This window comes from Rutilus rutilus (assembly GCF_951802725.1).
Source record: "Rutilus rutilus genome assembly, chromosome: 13".
Classification (NCBI taxonomy): Eukaryota; Metazoa; Chordata; class Actinopteri; order Cypriniformes; family Leuciscidae; genus Rutilus; species Rutilus rutilus.
In genome coordinates, this window is record NC_140218.1 from 1101777 (window position 1) to 1121624 (window position 19848).

The 19848-nt window shown below is 44.4% G+C and overlaps 1 protein-coding gene across 1 annotated transcript; it reads right to left on the reverse strand.

Annotated features, from left to right (window-relative positions):
• Positions 1–1293: 1293 nt before the first annotated feature.
• Positions 1294–19619, reverse strand: LOC311302545 (complement factor I-like). Its single transcript, XM_084428522.1, has 12 exons — positions 19289–19619; positions 16818–17736; positions 15498–15648; positions 15183–15367; positions 12667–12774; positions 12347–12454; positions 11684–11740; positions 9840–9979; positions 3801–3904; positions 2857–3137; positions 2324–2425; positions 1294–1736 (listed from the first exon to the last, which is right to left on the reverse strand). The coding sequence occupies exons 1-12, from the start codon at positions 19337–19339 to the stop codon at positions 1519–1521; spliced, it is 2424 nt and encodes an 807-aa protein (XP_084284648.1). The 5' UTR covers positions 19340–19619; the 3' UTR covers positions 1294–1518.
• Between the last annotated feature and the right edge of the window lie 229 nt (positions 19620–19848).

A 19848-nucleotide genomic window follows, 5' to 3' on the forward strand; every position in this document is an offset into this window, starting at 1 on the left:
GAGTCCGGGCTGAAGGTGGCGTTGACAGAACCGGACCCCTCCAGGAGAGTCCTGGCTGAAGGTTGCGTTGACAGAACCAGACCCCTCAGGAGAGTCCGGGCTAAAGGTGTCGTTGACAGAACCGGACCCCTCAGGAGAGTCCTGGCTGAAGGTTGCGTTGACAGAACCAGACCCCTCAGGAGAGTCCTGGCTGAAGGTTGCGTTGACAGAACCAGACCCCTCAGGAGAGTCCTGGCTGAAGATTGCGTTGACAGAACCGGACCCCTCAGGAGAGTCCTGGCTGAAGGTTGCGTTGACAGAACCAGACCCCTCAGGAGAGTCCGGGCTGAAAGTGGCGTTGACAGAACCGGACCCCTTCAGGAGAGTCCGGGCTGAAGGTGGCGTTGACAGAACCGGACCCCTCCAGGAGAGTCCTGGCTGAAGGTTGCGTTGACAGAACCAGACCCCTCAGGAGAGTCCTGGCTGAAGGTGTCGTTGACAGAACCGGACCCCTCAGGAGAGTCCTGGCTGAAGGTGTCGTTGACAGAACCGGACCCCTCAGGAGAGTCCTGGCTGAAGGTGTCGTTGACAGAACCGGACCCCTCAGGAGAGTCCTGGCTGAAGGTTGCGTTGACAGAACCAGACCCCTCAGGAGAGTCCTGGCTGAAGATTGCGTTGACAGAACCGGACCCCTCAGGAGAGTCCTGGCTGAAGGTTGCGTTGACAGAACCAGACCCCTCAGGAGAGTCCGGGCTGAAGGTGGCGTTGACAGAACCGGACCCCTTCAGGAGAGTCCGGGCTGAAGGTGGCGTTGACAGAACCGGACCCCTCCAGGAGAGTCCTGGCTGAAGGTTGCGTTGACAGAACCAGACCCCTCAGGAGAGTCCGGGCTAAAGGTGTCGTTGACAGAACCGGACCCCTCAGGAGAGTCCTGGCTGAAGGTTGCGTTGACAGAACCAGACCCCTCAGGAGAGTCCTGGCTGAAGGTTGCGTTGACAGAACCAGACCCCTCAGGACAGTCCTGGCTGAAGATTGCGTTGACAGAACCGGACCCCTCAGGAGAGTCCTGGCATCTGGTGGTCAAACGAATGAACCAGTTTATTCCAGGAAGTGCAACTGATTCTTCATGAACATTTCATTTGTTTTTATAGAATTCTCATAGTTTGAAATATGTAGAAACAATAAATGACTACAACACTACAGTGAATTTATCAGTGTATAAGGATAAAATTACAGAAAATTTTCAGAAAAAAGTACAGGAAACATGAACAAATGTTTGTATTGTCAAGAAAAAAAAAGAAAAAAAGAATCCAGTTATTTGCTAATATAATTATTTATTTGTGGAATAATTCACATCAGAAATGCAACATAAACATTTAATTTCTCAGAAACACCACAAACTATGAAATACATGGAAACAAAAGAAGAAACAGGACTGAGCTTTAAATCGCCTGATAAATGTATAATAAGCAGTTTAATAGCAACAACAAAGAAAAGCACATACAGTAACATCAATCGGCAAATGTTAACCAGTTAATTTTACTGGTTATATTTGGTTACAGCCGGCCAGCCTGTGTGGAAGCGGATCCAGTCGAAATAATGTGCCACTTTTGTGTAGACCCCAGGATAATTGGGTTCGCCACATTTATCACCCCAGCTCACTATTCCCCACACGTACGACACGCCAGAAGCGTCTTTACACACCAGCGGCCCTCCAGAGTCGCCCTGACAGGAGTCCACCTTCCCCTCCAGGTCACCTGACACAGAGCACAACCAATGAGAGACCAGGAACCGGTGAACCAAGAATCACTATGCACATGGCACTGTTCCGTTAAATAAACAAAGGCTTAAACATTAATTACAGAAGTACAGGCCTACAGTACAAGTTCATATAATAGCTTTACGAATGCTTTGCTACTTATCTGCTGATTTACAGTTGGTTTTGAAACATTTGCACTCAGAAATTGCTGGTAAATTTGCAAAGAAATGGCAAGTAACACATTGAATTAAATGTGAAATTTTGAAGGAGAAAGAAGTTTATGGGTTCTGAAAATGATCTCTGAGTTTCCCAATCATAAATACAATTTGAGAGGCCGTTCATGTCTAATTTCCTGATGAGGAAACTTGAATTTACGATGATTCTGATATCATGTGCAGGCAGTATTATATTCTGCGTATGATCACAAATTTTAGTGTTTAGTCAATCACACACACACAAGCACGCACACACGCACGCACACACACACTCGCACACACACACACACACCCACACACACGCGCACACACACGCACACACACACTCACTCACACATACACACTTGCGCACACACACACACACTCATACCTGCACACTCCATTCCAGGGAGGAAACGGTCCTTGTAATAATTCTTGCAGTCACCAATAATCGTCACATTTGCCCATTTTAGAATCGCTGCTGACATTCCCGCTTTAAACAAACAGACATAGAGACAATAAAACCAGACCTGTAACCCCACCCCACTGGATTAAAACAACTTTCAGATTAAAATAATCTAAAACCCTGTTCACACCAATAACGATACTATTAAATAATATAATATTAAAGGGATAGTTTACCCAAATATGAAAATTAGCCCATGATGTACTCACCCTCATGCTATGTGTATGATGTGTATTAGAAAAGCCAGGACATTTTTTTATATAACTCTGATTGTGTTCGTCTGAAAGAATAATGTCATATACACCTAGGATGACTTGAGGGAGAGTAAATCATGCTAAATCAATTATTCATTTTTGGCTGAACTATCCCTTTAAAATTAAAACAGGATGAATGGATTAAAACTAAATCTTGACTAATGATCTTATGATGGTGTTCTGCATGGCAGCGTGTAGCCGAACCTCTGTCACGGCCCCAGCCGGAGATGGTGCAGGTGTCGCTGGGCTGGAACTGTTGTGTGGACCAGGGCACACACACGGCTCGCACCGCTGGGTTATCATGCATACACGTGTCCAATAGATTCAGCGGCTCTAGCTGCACCAGAGCGATGTCGTTGGCGTAGGTTTGTGCGTTATATTCATGATGGATGATGATGTTCTTCACCGGGATGCTGTCTGTCGTCGACTGCTTACGAAGCTTCTTCCAGAGAGAGAATTTGATTCGGTAGGACTTTGGTTTGGGCCTAAACACACGACACGCAAATGCACAACTGTTTCTCAGTCGCTGTTCTGTATAGGTTGATCAAAACGTGTGCTGATTGGTAGTTATGGCAATTTTAAAACACTGCTTCGTGAAGCTTCGAAACCTTTACGAATCCTTTGTTCCGAATCAATGGTTCGGAGAGTGTATCAAATATCAATGGTTCACCGCTGGAGGCTTGGGGATTCATTGAGGACCAATGAACAAGTGTCTGTAGGTTTTACCTGATCTCTAATCAGTTTTATACATTTGTAGACATTTTAATTAGACATTAGTATAATTAAAATGAATAATGGTAGTTAATAGTCTCTTATTGGCCTGTTTAGCTGAGCCATTCATAAAACAAACCCTGACTATTGATGAGAGAACATAAACGCTCAATAATCGAAATTAGATGATTAGATAATTGCATTTGATTAAAAAATTGCAATAGATTTGTAAAAGGTTTATGCATGTTTGGTTTAAAAGTTTTTATGCATGTTTGGCCCAGGTTTTTGTTGCATTTAAACTGTTCTGACCACTAGGGGTCACCGTGGAGACGAGTGTCGGATTGTTTCGAAGCCTCGACTCACTACGGCACATTTGCTTCAACTGTTTCAGAGTTCCACGAAGCCTCGATCTGCCCACCATTACCAATTGGTTGTACCTGACGCAGTGGGCGGCGGTCAAAACCCAGCAGCCGCCCAGATACGCCCCTCCACAGTGGATCGAGCCTTCGTCCTGAATGGCCACCTGCCACTGTATCTGAGTCTGCAGGGGCAAAGGTCACACACAGGGGTCAAACCAAAACAATGAGGCATTTTTTTATGCTAAGTGAAATTTTGACAGTTTACTGATTAAGCTACATTGTTGATATTGTACAAGCAAACGGGCTAACTATATTAGCATCCACACCAGCAGATGATAACTATAACGATAACTATATTAGCATCTCCACCAGTGGACGATAACTATAACGATAACTGTATTAGCATTCATAGCGGTGGACGACAACTATTACTATAACAATAACTGTATTAGTGTCCACACCAGCGGATGATAACTATACAATTAACTGTATTAGCATTCACACCAGTCGACGATAACTATAACGATAACTATAACTATATTAACGTCTCCACCAGTGGACGATACCTATAAGGATAACTATATTAGCATCCACACCAGCGGACGATAACTATAACAATAACTATATTAACGTTTCCACCAGTGGACACTAACTATAATGATAACGTCTCGTTTACGTATGTAACCCCTGTTCCCTGAGTAGGGAACAGAGACATTACGTCAGTGACGACGAATGGGGTTTCGCTTAGAAAGCCTCTCACCTTCGAGTATACAAAACGAGCCAATGGGTCTTCGGAATTTGCATAGTGTAACTCCACCCCACCTCGTGGGTATATAAGGAAGTACGCTGGCAACATGCAGATATGTTTCTCCGCTGAGGAACCGAGACTGAACTCCGGCGTTCCAGCGTTCTAGCGGAAGTGGCAGGGAGATGTAACGTCTCCGTTCCCTACTCAGGGAACGAGGGTTACATACATAACGAGACGTTCCCTTTCATGGTCACTACGAGTGACGTCAGTGACGACGAATGGGGTTCCCAGTCTAATCACGCCACCTCGGCTGTCTTCCAGTGCCCTGCGTAAGTCTGAGCTCCCTGTCGTGAGACTGGCACGGACGAAGGACTCCAACTTATCACAGGAATATCAGGGTACACTGGGAAGCATATCTCAGTGGAAATATGCAATCAGTGCCAGCCCGAAGGGGGGGGGGGGGGGGGGGGGGGGGGGGGCATTTGCTTGGAGAGAGCCTTTCCCTTCAGCTCCCACCATAACAGACAAAGAGCTGGTCTGAGGTCCTGAAACACTGCGTTCTGTCTACGTAAGCACGGAGGGCGCGTACTGGACAGAACAGTGCCAAGGCTGGGTCTGCCTCCTCCGAGGGCAGCGCTTGCAGGTTCACCACCTGGTCTCGAAAGGGTGTGGTGGGAACCTTGGGCACGTATCCAGGCTGGGTCTCGGGATCACGTGAGAGTTAGCTGGCCCGAATTCCAGGTACCCTTTGTCAACCGAAAATGCCTGCAGGACCCTACCCTCTTAATGGAGGCCAATGCAACCAGGAGCGCTGTCTTCATTGACAGGAACTTAAGCTCCACTGACTGCAGAGGCTCAAAGGGAGCACTCTGCAGGGCAGTTAGCACCACTGAGTCTCCTCGATCCTCTCAGGTACCTGATGATCAGGTCGTGCTTTCCCAGAGACTTACCTTCAACTGCATGGTGATGTGCGGCAATAGCGGCAACATACACTTTAGGGTGGAGGGAGACAGACTTCGCTCCAACCCTTCTTGCAGGAAGGAAAGCACGACACTGATCGGGCATTTTGAGGGGTCTTCTCGGCGGGAAGAACACCAATTGACGAAGAGGTTCCACTTCAACGCATAGGCATGTCTCGTGGACGATGCTCTAGCGGAAGTGATGGTAGCCACCACCATAGGTGGTAGGGTACTCAAACCTGCCTCGTTCCGTCCAGGAGCCACATGTGGAGGTTCCAAAAATCGGGGCGAGGGTGCCACAGGGTGCCCCGTCCCTGAGAAAAGAGGAATTGGCCAGGGAAGTGCTGTCGAGAGGAGTACAAGTTTGGAGAACCAGGTCCGGTTGTGCCAATAAGGGGCAACCAAAATGACCTGCTCCTCGTCCTCCCTGATCTTGCACAGGGTCTGTGCAAGAAGGCTCACTGGGGGAAACGCATACTTGAGGAGCTTCTAGGGGCACTACGGCCCGTAGAAAACTGAAGTTCGTCCACGGGGTGAAGGTCTGACGGCAGGTCGGAGTAACAGGTACTCGGAGCGTGCCGTGTTGCCATGCCCACCTCGGGACTCGATCGCGAAGCCAGTGCTGAAGCGGTCTCATATGAAGCAATCCGAGCAGCGTTGCTGTGGATGCCATATGCCCCAGGAGCCTCTGAAATAATTTCAGTGGAACCGCACTCTTGCCCTCGAACTGTCTCAGGCAAGTCAGCAGTGACTGCACACACTTACTTGTAAGCTGCGCGCACATGGCGACCGAGCCGATTTCCATACCGAGAAAAGAGATCCTCTGCACGGGGCAGAGTTTGCTCTTCTCCCAGTTGACCCGAAGGCCCAGATGAGCTAGGTTCCGGAGCACTAGGTCCCTGTGTTCGCAAACCTGGTCTCAAGAGTGAGCTAGGATCAGCCAGTCGACCGGCCCAGTGTGGGGGGCACGGTCATTAGCCGCGTCCTACCAGAGGAGGTCAGGGAAGGACCAGAGTTCCACGGGGGCGTGCTCTGGCAGGGGCCCTTCTGCATCCTCCTCCTGCCCGGGGCTGGTGAAGGCTCGAGGGGAGGAGCCGCAGAGAGGCGGCCTCGGTGGGAAGCAGACTAAGGAGACCGTACGGACGGATGACCGTTGGTGCAGAAGGCCTCAGTCCGCTTCGGGGGGGTCGAAGACTGTTGGGTGCAGTCCTCAACCACACCACCGAGCAAGCCACTTGTCTCAAGAGTGCTGCCTAGCCAGGCATTTAGCCGGCTAAGGGGCGGAGACGGGTGGTGCTGCCCCCTCCTGCAACCCTCTCCTGCTCGGGGCCAGCGAAGACTCGAGGGGAGGGGCCACAGGGTGGTGACCTCGGCAGGAAGCAGACTAAGGAGACCGCACGGACGGATGACCGTTGGTGCAGAAGGCATCAGTCTGCTTCTGGGGGGTCGAAGACTGTAGGGTACAGTCCTCAACCACACCGCCGATGTCGCCCGTAGAGCGAGGTCAGTGAAGGCGAAGGCGACACACAGCACTGCATGACTGTGCCACGATAGTGTTAGAGAACATACAGCCCATGATCGCCACGATCGCCACGCCACGATCGAGTGCAGCGAAAGCGGAGGACGCCCGCGGGCCGTGATAAGTCACGGGGACTCTCGCTAGTTGGAGGCGTCCTGATGCACGTCCAGGAGAAAGGCACTGGGGGTGAGTGCTGTAGAGCAACACGCACCCAGGAACCAATCGTCAAGCCTACAGTGCTTGGGGGGAGGGCGGCGCCACTCCAACCGATGCTTTCAGCTGCCCGGGAAAGCATGGCCATCAGCTCTGGATCTGACTCGACTAACGCTGACACTCCCGAGAGAGGCAATGCAGTCGAATCCTCATTTCCAGAGGAATCAAGCCCGCCTTGCGATGCTGTGAGTGACATGACACCACCTGCTGGAGCCCCGAATGAAAACACTGGGTCCCCCCCAGTGTTGGGTATAGTTACTTTGGAAAGTAGTTAATTAGGTTACAACATTACCATCAATTAAAAGTAATCAGTTACGTTACAGCGTTATCTATTCATAAAAGTAACGCGTTAGAGTACTCATGCGTTACCAAAAATTAAAAGCCGTTTGCAGCGGCTCACACATGACAGACACAGCCCCCGGCCCCTTTAAATGCACCTAGAAGTCGTGACTCCTGACAATGAATAACGTCAGTCATCCGACTAAATTAACACTGCAGGATAACAATAACAGGAAAGACAGTCAGCAATAGGCTATTCCACATGGCGTTTTATTTATTTATTTATTATCACAGAACATATTAATCAAAATTCGCACCTACCCAGCCCGGGTAGCCTAGGCTACTGTATATGAGCACCATACAAGATAACTCCTGATTTTTTCTTTAAATCTAATGCAGTTATCAAAGTGTATCAAGTGTGCTTACTTGTAAACACAACCTGAGGTAAACAGGCTTGCAGATTTAAATCCATTTAGAAATGAACAACCAGTCAACGATCTAACCGAAATTAACAGCTGCCTGTCAAACAAAAATGATTACAAACCGAATTAAATTTTTGGCGGTCGACAGAAGCTTTTCACCAACGCAGAGTGTGCATTTTCTTTTCCTTTTCGTTGACAAATTGAACATGATGTGCGTACTTCCATAATCCAAACGCTGTCTTCTCTGCCATCTTGCCGGGAGTTCAAAAAAAAAAAAACACACACACACACACACACACACACACACACACACACACACACACACACACACACACACACACACACAGGGTCAGACTCAGGCGCATGCAGGGCACAGACGTATCACAGCCATTGACTTTACGATCACAGCGCTTCGGCTCCGCTGATATACCCGCAGGTGGCAAAGTAGACCTAAGCCTACTGTCTGACAAAAAGCAGGCTGCAGTCGGGATTTTCCTTTCCTTAAATAACGGATTGCTTTTTAAAAAAAATAACGAAGTTACTGATTACTTAACGCAAGAAACTAACGCGTTAAGTTACACATTTCACGAAAAAGGTAATTAGAGTACTCTAACGCGTTACTTTGTAACGCGTTACATTTTACATTTTACATTTACATTTATTCATTTAGCTGACGCTTTTATCCAAAGCGACTTACAATTGCTATATATGTCAGAGGTCGCACGCCTCTGGAGCAACTGGGGTTAAGTGTCTTGCTCAGGGACACATTGGTGTCTCACAGTGGATTCGAACCCGGGTCTCTCACACCAAAGGCATGTGTCTTATCCATTGCGCCACACCACCCCCATACGTTACCCACAACACTGGTCCCCCCCCCTGGCCACCAGCCAAAGTATCCCCTCTCGAGGAAGAGATAGATTGGGGTGTGGCAGAGGAGACTCTCACACGGAGATCATTGAGTCTCGATCTATAAACATCACAATGGTCATGTTACCGCAATGAAAACATGACTCATCCACGAGCGCTGCCGAGCGTGATTAAGCCCAACACGCGAAACAGCGCTCGTGACCGTTAGGCAGATGAATCACGCGCCCACATCCAGTAAATATACGGGCGAGCCGTCTTGAAAAAGACGTGCCGTGTGCAGATCTTTTAGAGAGAGGAAAAAGCTCAGCAGAGGCAATGCGATCTCGCTGGAACGCGCCGTCACTCCAACACACTGAAGAGCCGCTCGTCTCGTACAGTGAAGATGATTCAGAATGGCTTGCAGGAGTGAAGAGAACTCATGGCTCCGAAGCGAAAACAAATCTGCATGTTGCCAGCGTACTTCCTTATATACCCACGAGGTGGGGCGGAGTTATGCTATGCAAATTCCGCAGACCCATGGCATTTTCTTGCCATTGGCTCGTTTTGTATACTCGAAGGTGAGAGGCTTGTTTTAAAAACGTTAGTCTTGGTTATGCGAACATTAAGGGAACATTCCATTTTGTAAACATTATGGGATTACCTTTAAAAGTTTTCTGAAACGATTCAGAAAAAAAAAACATTCCATGAACGATGTATAAATAATGTTTTAGTGAACATTATAAAAGATCAGATAACTTTAAACGAACATTTCTGGAAGAATGTTTGTTCATAACCTTGCCTAGTTCTGAGAACATTAGCTGGGTCAATATGTGGTTTTTTTTTGTTTTTTCAAAACGATTTTGAAACGTATTGTGTCACTTTGCACCAAAACAGATTGTTTGAATCTTTATTTGATGATAGTTACGTGTTTGTATATTATATAAAAGAAACACTATATAAAAGTATGATCAGAAGCTTGTATGTTTTATCAACTGAATTAAAGGTTTTGGTCTTTGGCAATCTGGATTCTTGCACATCTTTTTAAAGAAAGAGATTGGCCAGAAAGTGGAAAACTCAATATATATCATCATTCTGCCCAGCCCTAGTGTTTCTGTGTGTTTCACGACTGACCGGTAAGGCCTCTTCCCCTCCGACTAAGCGTTTTCTGCGTTGACGTGGAGTCGCGTCCTCCTCTTGTTTGTAAGCATACTCCATATTGGGAACGCCACACTGCAACTGGCTCTCGGTAAACGAACGGATTGTTCTGATCTCTGGAACAACATGTGTTGATTCAGCTGAAGGAAGCCTGTGGAGATACTCCAGATACATCTACATTTGCCCAGCTAACAAAATACATTCTAAAGAATGTTTTGCTAACGTTCCCATTAAGTTGCAAAACATTATTTCTGAATGTTCCCTGAATGTTCAAAATGTCCAGTTTTTTAAATGTTTCCAAAACGTTTTTCCTGGTTATGTGAACGTTAATGGAACATTCCATTCTTCAAACATTATGGGAACGTTTTTTTTGAATCTTCTGAAACTTCTGAAACAAGTAGTAACATTTAAAAACCGTTAGATCCAACATCCAACTAAAACATTTCAGAAAAAACATCCCTTGAATGATGTATAAATAATGTTTTGTAACTTTTTGAGAACATTATTAAAGACCAGGGCTGCGTTCTCCGAAACTACCTTAACGCTACGTCGTTCTTAAGTTGTACCTAAAGAAGTACCTTATCGTTAATACGTGTTTTCCGAAACCTTCTTAGTTAAGTATACCTTCTGTAAGTCATACGTTCGTAAGGTTGGTCTGGAGCGCTCTTAGCTATACCTTATCGCTGCTGACGGTTCATACCGCTAGTGGCCACCACTACGCAAAAAGCTTTTTTACATCGCAGTTTAATTACACATAGAAAATTTTATATGAACATTTAATATAAAATCTGATTTAGTATTAAAATTACATTTTTACTTTACTTTAAAATTTTACACATAAAATACTTAAGTTGTTATAGCCTACACCCAGTGTAAGTGTTTTCATTAATAAAGTTTCCATACACTAATGGTTGTTAGCTTTTTTAATTACTATCCTAAGGCACATCAGCTGGCGAACCATTTGACAGAAAAGGCTTAGGAGTCTATATAAAGAAAGATGAGTTTACTCAAACTTTATAGCTATGGCAGCGAGACAGCGAGTACTTGTTTTAAATCAAAGACGGCGCCGTCCGCGGAGCCAGTTAGTGTATGTCAACTACTTTATAAGAGAACACTTTAGTCCACTGACTACCATGTCAGAAGAGACCATTGGATAATCAGCATACGTTGTGGAGAACATTAACACACTTATGGCCGTGAGGGTTTGGGATTGCACACTTGCTAAATTATAAACACATACTCATATTTATTTCTGCATGTACATATTTCAATGAGCCCCGATAAATGCAGTTTGTACTATTTCTAAAACGCTTCTTTATAAAGAACATTGTTTTCTCAATACTTTACCTATACCGCTGTGAAGGAAAGAGCGCACAATCGATCATCGAGGCATCGATATCAACCTATTCAGCACCTCCACCATGGACAGCACCTGCTAAGGTCGAACTTAAGAAGGTTTACCTTAAGCAACATCCTAAGGTATAGTTCGGAGAACACACGTAGGAAATGTATACCTGTAGTTAAGGTGTACCTTTTGAGTCTTCGTAGCGCGCTAAGAGACAACGTTATCGGAGAACGCAGCCCAGATGGCTTTGCATGAATGTTCTATTATTGTAACTGGAAGAACGTTTGTTCATAACGCTGAGAGAACCTTGACAGAACGTTCCCTGTCGGCCCAGATCCGGCCCACATCTGGTACGCATTGAATCCACATGTACCGGATGTGGCCCGGATGTGGCCCGGATGTTGCTGTCTGATCTTCTGGAGGTTTTTGTTTGCTGAAGTGTCAGACATTGGATGTCATAAGAGTTTGTTCTCACCCGACATTGGATCGGAAAACAAAATTGACGGATCAATCTCCACCTGTTTGGTGTTTTCTGAAACGCAAAGAAGAGAACAGGCAGTTATTCAGTAACAAAAACACTTCTAAAAGTCTGCAAGTATGACCGACTGAACCTTCAATTCCTTATGTATTTCTTTTGTTTCATTTTTACATTGGTTGGGATTCCCATGGAAGCTTGTTTCGGCCATGGAATGGTGAGATATAAACTCGCAATTGGAAGAAGAAAGTCTGAATTGTGAGATAAAGATATCTTTTTTATTTCCTGCAGCACAGAACCACATTAAAACAAATGTTGGCAACAAAGGACCGCGCAAAGAGAAATTAGTTGTGGTATTTAATGAACGTCAAGCATTTTGATAAATATATCTCAATCACAGACACATTCAGATGGGTTTTGATTTCTCACAGGATGGTAGGGATGAAAAACAGTAAGTAATTAGTTCCATATTTGCTTATATATATCAAACTGCGTGAAGAAAACACAGGTGTGGTTTGAATGTTTTGAAATGTTGCCATTGAATTCACGAAGTGTGAACTCTCTCCTCAGGCGATCTAGTCCTGTCTGAGTAGGCCTGTTGAAAGAGACGCTTGTTCTGGAACTGAATCCTGAAGTAAGAAGATCTTAAATGAGTTCACTGACCTTCCAGTTCATCTTCTCCTCCCAGACAGTCCCTGACTCCGTCTCCAACAGCTTGACGGGGAATACAGACGTCCGACTTACAGTGGAACGCTTTGGTTTCATCACATCCTTCACAACACAAACGGGAATATTAGGATAGTCTTGCGTTTTTAATTCTGTAAGATGTTCTTACATTTTTATTAGCCTATTAATAACACAATTACAAATGTAATGCATTTCACTAAAAAATAAATAGTGCTTTATTCAGAAACAGATGGGATTGTGGGAAACAGGAAGAGGAATGATGATGTCACGGACAGAGACAGGAAGTGGAGACTCACTCTGGCAGCACATCTCATCACTGTTGTCTCCACAGTCGTCAATGCCATTGCAGACTTTTCCTCTAATTAAACACTTCCCATTCACACAGAGGAACTTCTTGCATTTGTCTACACAGGGAATAAACATCAGTGTGTGTGTGTGTGTGAGAGAGAGAGAAGGGTCAGCAGATTATAACACAACATGACTTTACATTAAACGTTACTTTTTGTACTATTGGGGTCGATCATGCCCTAATCAATAAAATTACTTTTCAGTAAAAAAACTCTAGTGAAGATGCAAAATAAGTACATTTTATGTCCGATAATAGTTAGATAACAATGGAAGCTTTTTTCCTACACGGAATAAAATTATTTAAATAGGTAATTGCAACTTTTTATCTTGCAATTCGTACATAGGCATATATATATATACATATATTCATATATAGACAGTCGGCCCCTGAAACGCCTGTTGTCTCTGCAGGCACACAGACGTGATCCAATCAGGCTTCAGTTTTAAGAGAAACAGAGTTTCCCTCATATAATAATAATAATAATAATAATAATTTGTTACATTTATATAGCGCTTTTTCTGAGACCTCAAAGCGCTTTACATAGAAGGGGGGAATCTCCTCAACCACCACCAATGTGCAGCTCCACTGGGATGATGCGACGGCAGCCATATTGCGCCAGAACGCCCACCACACACCAGCTTACTGGTGGAGAGGAGACAGTGATGAAGCCAATCAGTGTATGGGGATGATTAGGAGGCCATGATGGACAGAGGCCAAGGGGCAGATTTGGCCAGGACACCGGGGTTACACCCCTACTCTTTTACGAAGGACATCCTGGGATTTTTAATGACCACAGAGAGTCAGGACCTCGGTTTAACGTCTCATCCGAAGGACGGTGCTCTTTTGGCAGTAAAGTGTCCCCGTCACTACACTGGGGCGTTAGGACCCACACAGACCACAGGGTGAGCACCCCCTGCTGGCCTCACTAACACCTCTTCCAGCAGCAACCTGGTTTTCCTAGGAGGTCTCCCATCCAGGTACCTACTGACCAGGCTCAGCCCTGCTTAGCTTCAGTGGGCAACCAGTCTTGGGCTACAGCAGTGGTTCCCAATTCCAGTCCTCGTGACCCACTGCTCTGCACATTTTGTAGGTCTCTCTTATCTGACATACTCAGTTCAGTTCATGGAGTCTCTCCTAATGAGCTGATGATCTGGTTCAGGTGTGTTAAATAAGGGAGACATACAAAATGTGCAGAGCAGTGGGTCACAAGGACTGGAATTGGGAACCACTGGGCTACAGGGTGATATGGCTGCTGGCATATAGTCAGCAAAAACTGACGCAATGCCACTGAACCATATCGAAAGAGAAACATAGGTGACTTGAACCTCAAGTCATCCTAGGTGAATATGACTTTCTTCTTTCAGCCGAACACAATCTGAGTTATATAAAAAATGTCCTGGCCCTTCCAAGCTTTATAATGGGAGTGAATGGTGAAATTTTGAAGCCATAAAAAGTGCCTCCATCATCATAACAGTAATCCATACGGATCCAGGGGTTCATAAAGGCCTTCTGAAGCCAACCATATTTATACCTTTATAAACTAATCACTGGCTTCTGGTAACGACTGTATGCAAGTCTAGTTCCGGTGGAAGAGTGACCTCTGACCCGATGCATGACGAGTGACCTCTGTCCCAACGCATGACGAGTGACCTCTGACCCAACGCATGACAGGTGACCTCTGACCCGACACATGAAGAGTGACCTCTGACCCGACGCATGAAGATTGACCTCTGACCCAACGCATTAGTGAACTCTACCCCGATGCATGACCTCTGACCCGACACATGACCTCTGACCCGATGCATGACGAGTGACCTCTGACCCGACACATGAAGAGTGACCTCTGACCCAACACATGAAGATTGACCTCTGACCCTACGCATGACGAGTGACCTCTGACCCACCACATGAAGATTGACCTCTGACCCAACGCATTAGTGAACTCTACCCCGATGCATGACCTCTGACCCGACACATGACCTCTGACCCGACGCATGACGAGTGACCTCTGACCCGACACATGAAGAGTGACCTCTGACCCAACACATGAAGATTGACCTCTGACCCTACGCATGACGAGTGACCTCTGACCCAACACATAAAGACTGACCTCTGACCCGACGCATGACGGGTGACCTGTGACCCAACACATGAAGATTGACCTCTGACCCGACGCATTAGTGAACTCTACCCCGATGCATGACGAGTGACCTCTGAACCGACACATGAAGAGTGACCTCTGACCTGACGCATGACGAGTTACTTCTGACCCAACGCATGACAGGTGACCTCTGACCCAACACATGAAGATTGACCTCTGGCTTTGACCTCTTGGCTTCAGAAGGCCTTTATGAACCCCTGGTGCCGTGTGGATTACTGTTATGATGGATGGATGCACTTTTTATTTAAATTTTTGGGTGAACTAACCCTTCAAAATAGGATATATATATATTTTTTAAGCACCTCTGGGTTGGTAACACTTTGCGACGGCCACCTCAGGGCTTTTTGTGATTGGCTGGGGATTAAAGATGGTGCACTCAGCCAATGAGAGCTCAGATCCCGTGCAGCGAACCCTCATGCACTCCTTTGGCCAATCTGACGCTTTGCCAAAAGACGAATGATTGATTGTAGTCGCCGCGTCCGCTCCTCTGAGACACAGACAGAAGAAGAGAAGCAGTAACATGAAACATGTTTAAAAAACACATCCAAAACATGTGGAGTGCAGAGGATTCTTGTGTGTAGTGATGTGTGTGTGTGGTGATGTGTGTGTGTGTTTACCTGGGCTCATTCAGAGGGTTTCGGCAAACGACATTAGCAGACGCCATATTCCAGTCCTTGCCACATACAGGCATTGTTCCCTTCGCCGTTTTAATCATGACCACATTATCAGAGTTAATTTTCTTCAGAAGGACCTCCACCTTGTCCTCCGCTGGACACAAACATGTGCAAACACACAGGTGAGGACTGTACAATCACACACCAAATCATCTGACACTTACCTTGAGTTCCCGTCAGTTTGACGCGCAATACATTCTTTCAGTTGTCAGAAATCGTCTTGAAATCATTTATATGTCATTTAGGGTCATAAACATGCAAAGTTTCAACTCTCTCTGATATGACTGTCTAATGTGCGTATGATATATGACGTTGGTTTATTGATCTCCTGCATTGACATCATTATTTGAGAACTGAACTGAGCTGGACGACACGGTTTACTACAGAGCGGCTATAAATTAACTAAATTAATAACTTTTTTAAAAAAAAAGAAATTCACATTTTAAATTTAAAATGACAAAAAAAAATCCACATTTTAAAATATTCACATTTAGTTGTCAACAAAATAGTTGTTAAATAGTTTTTAAAATCATATGTCCTTGTGTTAACTTTTTTAATATGTAACCAAGAAAAAACATTTTTAGAACATTTAAAAACCTACGGTTTGAGGATTCAAAGAACATTCAGAAATAACGTTTTCATAACATTAGGATTTTTTGTGGCTTTGCTCATGTCTTAGACCAGGGGTGTCCAAACTCAGTCCTGGAGGGTCACTGTCCTGCAGAGTTTAGCTCCAACCCCAATTAAACACACCTGAACCAGATAATCAAGGTCTGATTATCTGGTTCAGGTGTGTTTAATTGGGGTTGGAGCTAAACTCTGCAGGACAGTGGCCCTCCAGGACTGAGTTTGGACACCCCTGTCTTAGACTGAGGCACACCACCATTTTCAACTAAAAACGTAAAACTTTTTATGCGTTTTGGCCGTTCGTTTACACGACAACGGAGTTTTGGGTTATGAAAACGGGTTTCAAAGTGCAGATTTTTGAAAACGGTCTCTGTGTAAACAACGAAAAGGTGAATCTCTGAAGACGATGACGTCATCCACATGTATTATGTGTTCAATCTATAGTGTTTCCTCGCCATCTACTGGCCTGGCAGCAGAATACAGTGTTTTCAGTCGTTTTCGCGGATCCGTGTGAATGTGGATCGTTTTGACAATGGCGCGTCTATACGTGGAAAACTCAAAGGAAAAAGGCCTCCGTTTTAAGCATATCGTTGTCGTGTAAACGTACTCTTAGTTAATGAAGGATTGTGTCCTCACCTTTGCAAACTGAGCCGAAGTGAGAGAACGTGGGCTGGCTGGATCTGCAGGAGATGGCTTTGGCCTGACACATGGAGTAATACTGGGATCCGTCTAGCGTACACGCTGGCTTATTCTGACGTGGACACTTGTACGGCATCTTACAGACACACTGTCCCGAGATACATCGCCTCCATGGAGGACAGAACACTTTTGAGCAAGACAACCGTGTGTAATTCTGATGCAGACACTGAGCCGGTCCCAAGAAATTTTCATTAGATTCTTTTTGGGTTTTGACTTTTGTGCCGGGTTCGGGTTTTGGTGTTTCCTCCAAGTTTGGATCTGGTTTGTCCTCCAAGTCTGACTCTGATTTTTCGTCCAACTTTGGATCTGGTTTGTCTTTTAAGGCTGAATCTGTTTTTTCCTCCAAGTTTGGATCTGGTTTGTCCGCCAAGTCTGACTCAGATTTTTCGTCCAACTTTGGATCTGGTTTGTCTTTTAAGGCTGAATCTGTTTTTTCCTCCAAGTTTGGATCTGGTTTGTCCGCCAAGTCTGACTCAGATTTTTCGTCCAACTTTGGATCTGGTTTGTCTTTTAAGGCTGAATCTGTTTTTTCCTCCAAGTTTGGATCCGGTTTGTCCGCCAAGTCTGACCCAGATTTTTCGTCCAACTTTGGATCTGGTTTGTCTTTTAAGGCTGAATCTGTTTTTTCCTCCAAGTTTGGATCTGGTTTGTCCGCCAAGTCTGACTCTGATTTTTCGTCCAACTTTGGATCCGGTTTGTCTTTTAAGGGTGAATCTGTTTTTTCCCCCTGAACTGAATCTGGTTTTGGCACTGAATCTGCACTCTGAAATTGCTCTGGTCTTTTAAATGACTCAGGACAGTTAGATTGTTGGATTTGCTGTTGGATTCCATCGGGTGCTGGTTCTTCCTCCAGAGTCTAATAAGATAAAATAAACGTATAACTAAAATGTCAAATGTACATCAATCCATTAACCATGGAAGCTTGTTTCCACCACTGAATAATTGTAACTTTTTTACCTCGCAAATGTAATTTATGAACTCATAATAACAAACATCGTAGTTTTAACATCAGAATTGTGAGATAAAGAGTGGCAATTACAAGCTTCCATAATTAACATGTTAATGTAGTTGAATAAATAACAATAGTAATGTGCCATCGATGTGAATGATGTTAAAACTGTAATAATACTGTAGGAAAATGAACATGACGTTAGTAAAAACTGTGTGAGATTCATTTGTCTGCTAGTAGTTTGATAAACTGGTAAGTCACATTTGAAACAAACAGCAGGAGCAAAAAGCAGATGAAGTATGAGCATAAGAAAGTGAGCTGAATTTCATCAGAGTTGCAAACTTTCGCAATTCTCAGACAAAACTCTGATGCTGAATGTTTTATCACAAATGTGAATTGCACCATCACATACTGTAGTAATCATTCTATCCCTTAAAACTCATCTTTGATCACCTAATGACACATTTAAACGTTTCTTCCTGAGAAAAAAAATCTTCATGCCTTAAAATATCTTACATTTTTAGATTGAAACATACTCAACATCCTTGACTCATTTAGAGCCATGAATATGCTAATTAGCCCCGCCTCCACTCACTCACAGCAGCTCACAGATTAAATCGACTCAACTTACTGTAGTAAACGCTGCACAATGGTGTCGCTCTTCACAACGTCGGACTCATAACAGTAATTAATATGATTAGCCTTTTGCTCGACTATGTTATCAAACAGCTAATAACGTGTTGCTAACGTTACACAAAACATGTTCCCGTTCGCCATCTCAGTCTGCCTTCTAACAATCATCAGAAACGCTTTGAACAACTCAGAACGACAGTGGAGAAAGGCATATAGTTCATCATAACATCGTTATACATCATACATCCGCTATATTGATAAATCTACCCGAATGTTCATATCTACAGAAAAATATACCGGGATAACCTGGCTTCTCTCCAGACTCCCCTGCTAGTTCCCCGTTAATCATATGCTAAAGCCCGCCCACACGTTGATCTGATTGGTTACAAGGTAGTTTGTGACGTCAGAAACACCAGCGATTTCAAAGCGTGTTTTTGAGACTGTCTTTGGTTCACTGCAGTTTTAAGGAGGAAATACTCAGCAATGCTGTCGACTTATGAATTTACACACGGTTTGTCTTAAAGCGGGTTAAAAACTCCACATACACACATAAACAACATTAAAAGCTGGATTTCTCCACAGGGGGACTTTAAAAACAACATTAAATTATTTTAATCCTAAATCTTTTGTTATTAATATAATATTTCTATTATATGAAAACATTTGTATCATTACTATAATATGAGGAGTGTCCTTTCTGCGTCAGCAACACCAAAAATGTTTGGAAAAATAATTCGCACAGGTTTCCAAGACATTACCAAAGCAGACTTGATTGAATGGTCATGATTTTCTCTTATATGATGAGATGAAAGAAACAGAAACTCACGGCGGTCTGGAAGAGAAGACACATGCAGATGAAAGCAGCGAGGACCTTCATGACTCCTGCAGCTCTTGCTCTGTTCTGCTCTTTGTCCCGTCAGAATCAGTGACCGTGAGGGAGGAGAAACGCTTATTTACACTTCAGTGATGTGCAGATCTCAGCGATTATATGTTAGGGGTCAATGCCGTGACGTTTTCTGTGAAACGTAGATTATTACCTTTGAAAATGAATTAAATATATTAATATTATATATAATAATTAAATCAGCTGTTGTCTATGTGAATATATAGTAAAGTGTAATTTATTCCTGTGATCAAAGCTGAATTTTCAGCATCATTACTCCAGTCTTCAGTGTCACATGATCCTTCACAAATCACTCTAATATGAGGATTTGATGCTCAAGAAACATTTTCTGGTTTTAGTAGCTGAACATTTTGGTATTTACAGTATCTAGTCACTGTGAATATCTTGTGTCGAATGAGGAACATTCATCGATTACACAATGATGTTATTTGCGCAGAAATGCAACAGTATTTCTCAATATGAAGCACCGGAAGTAACAGAGG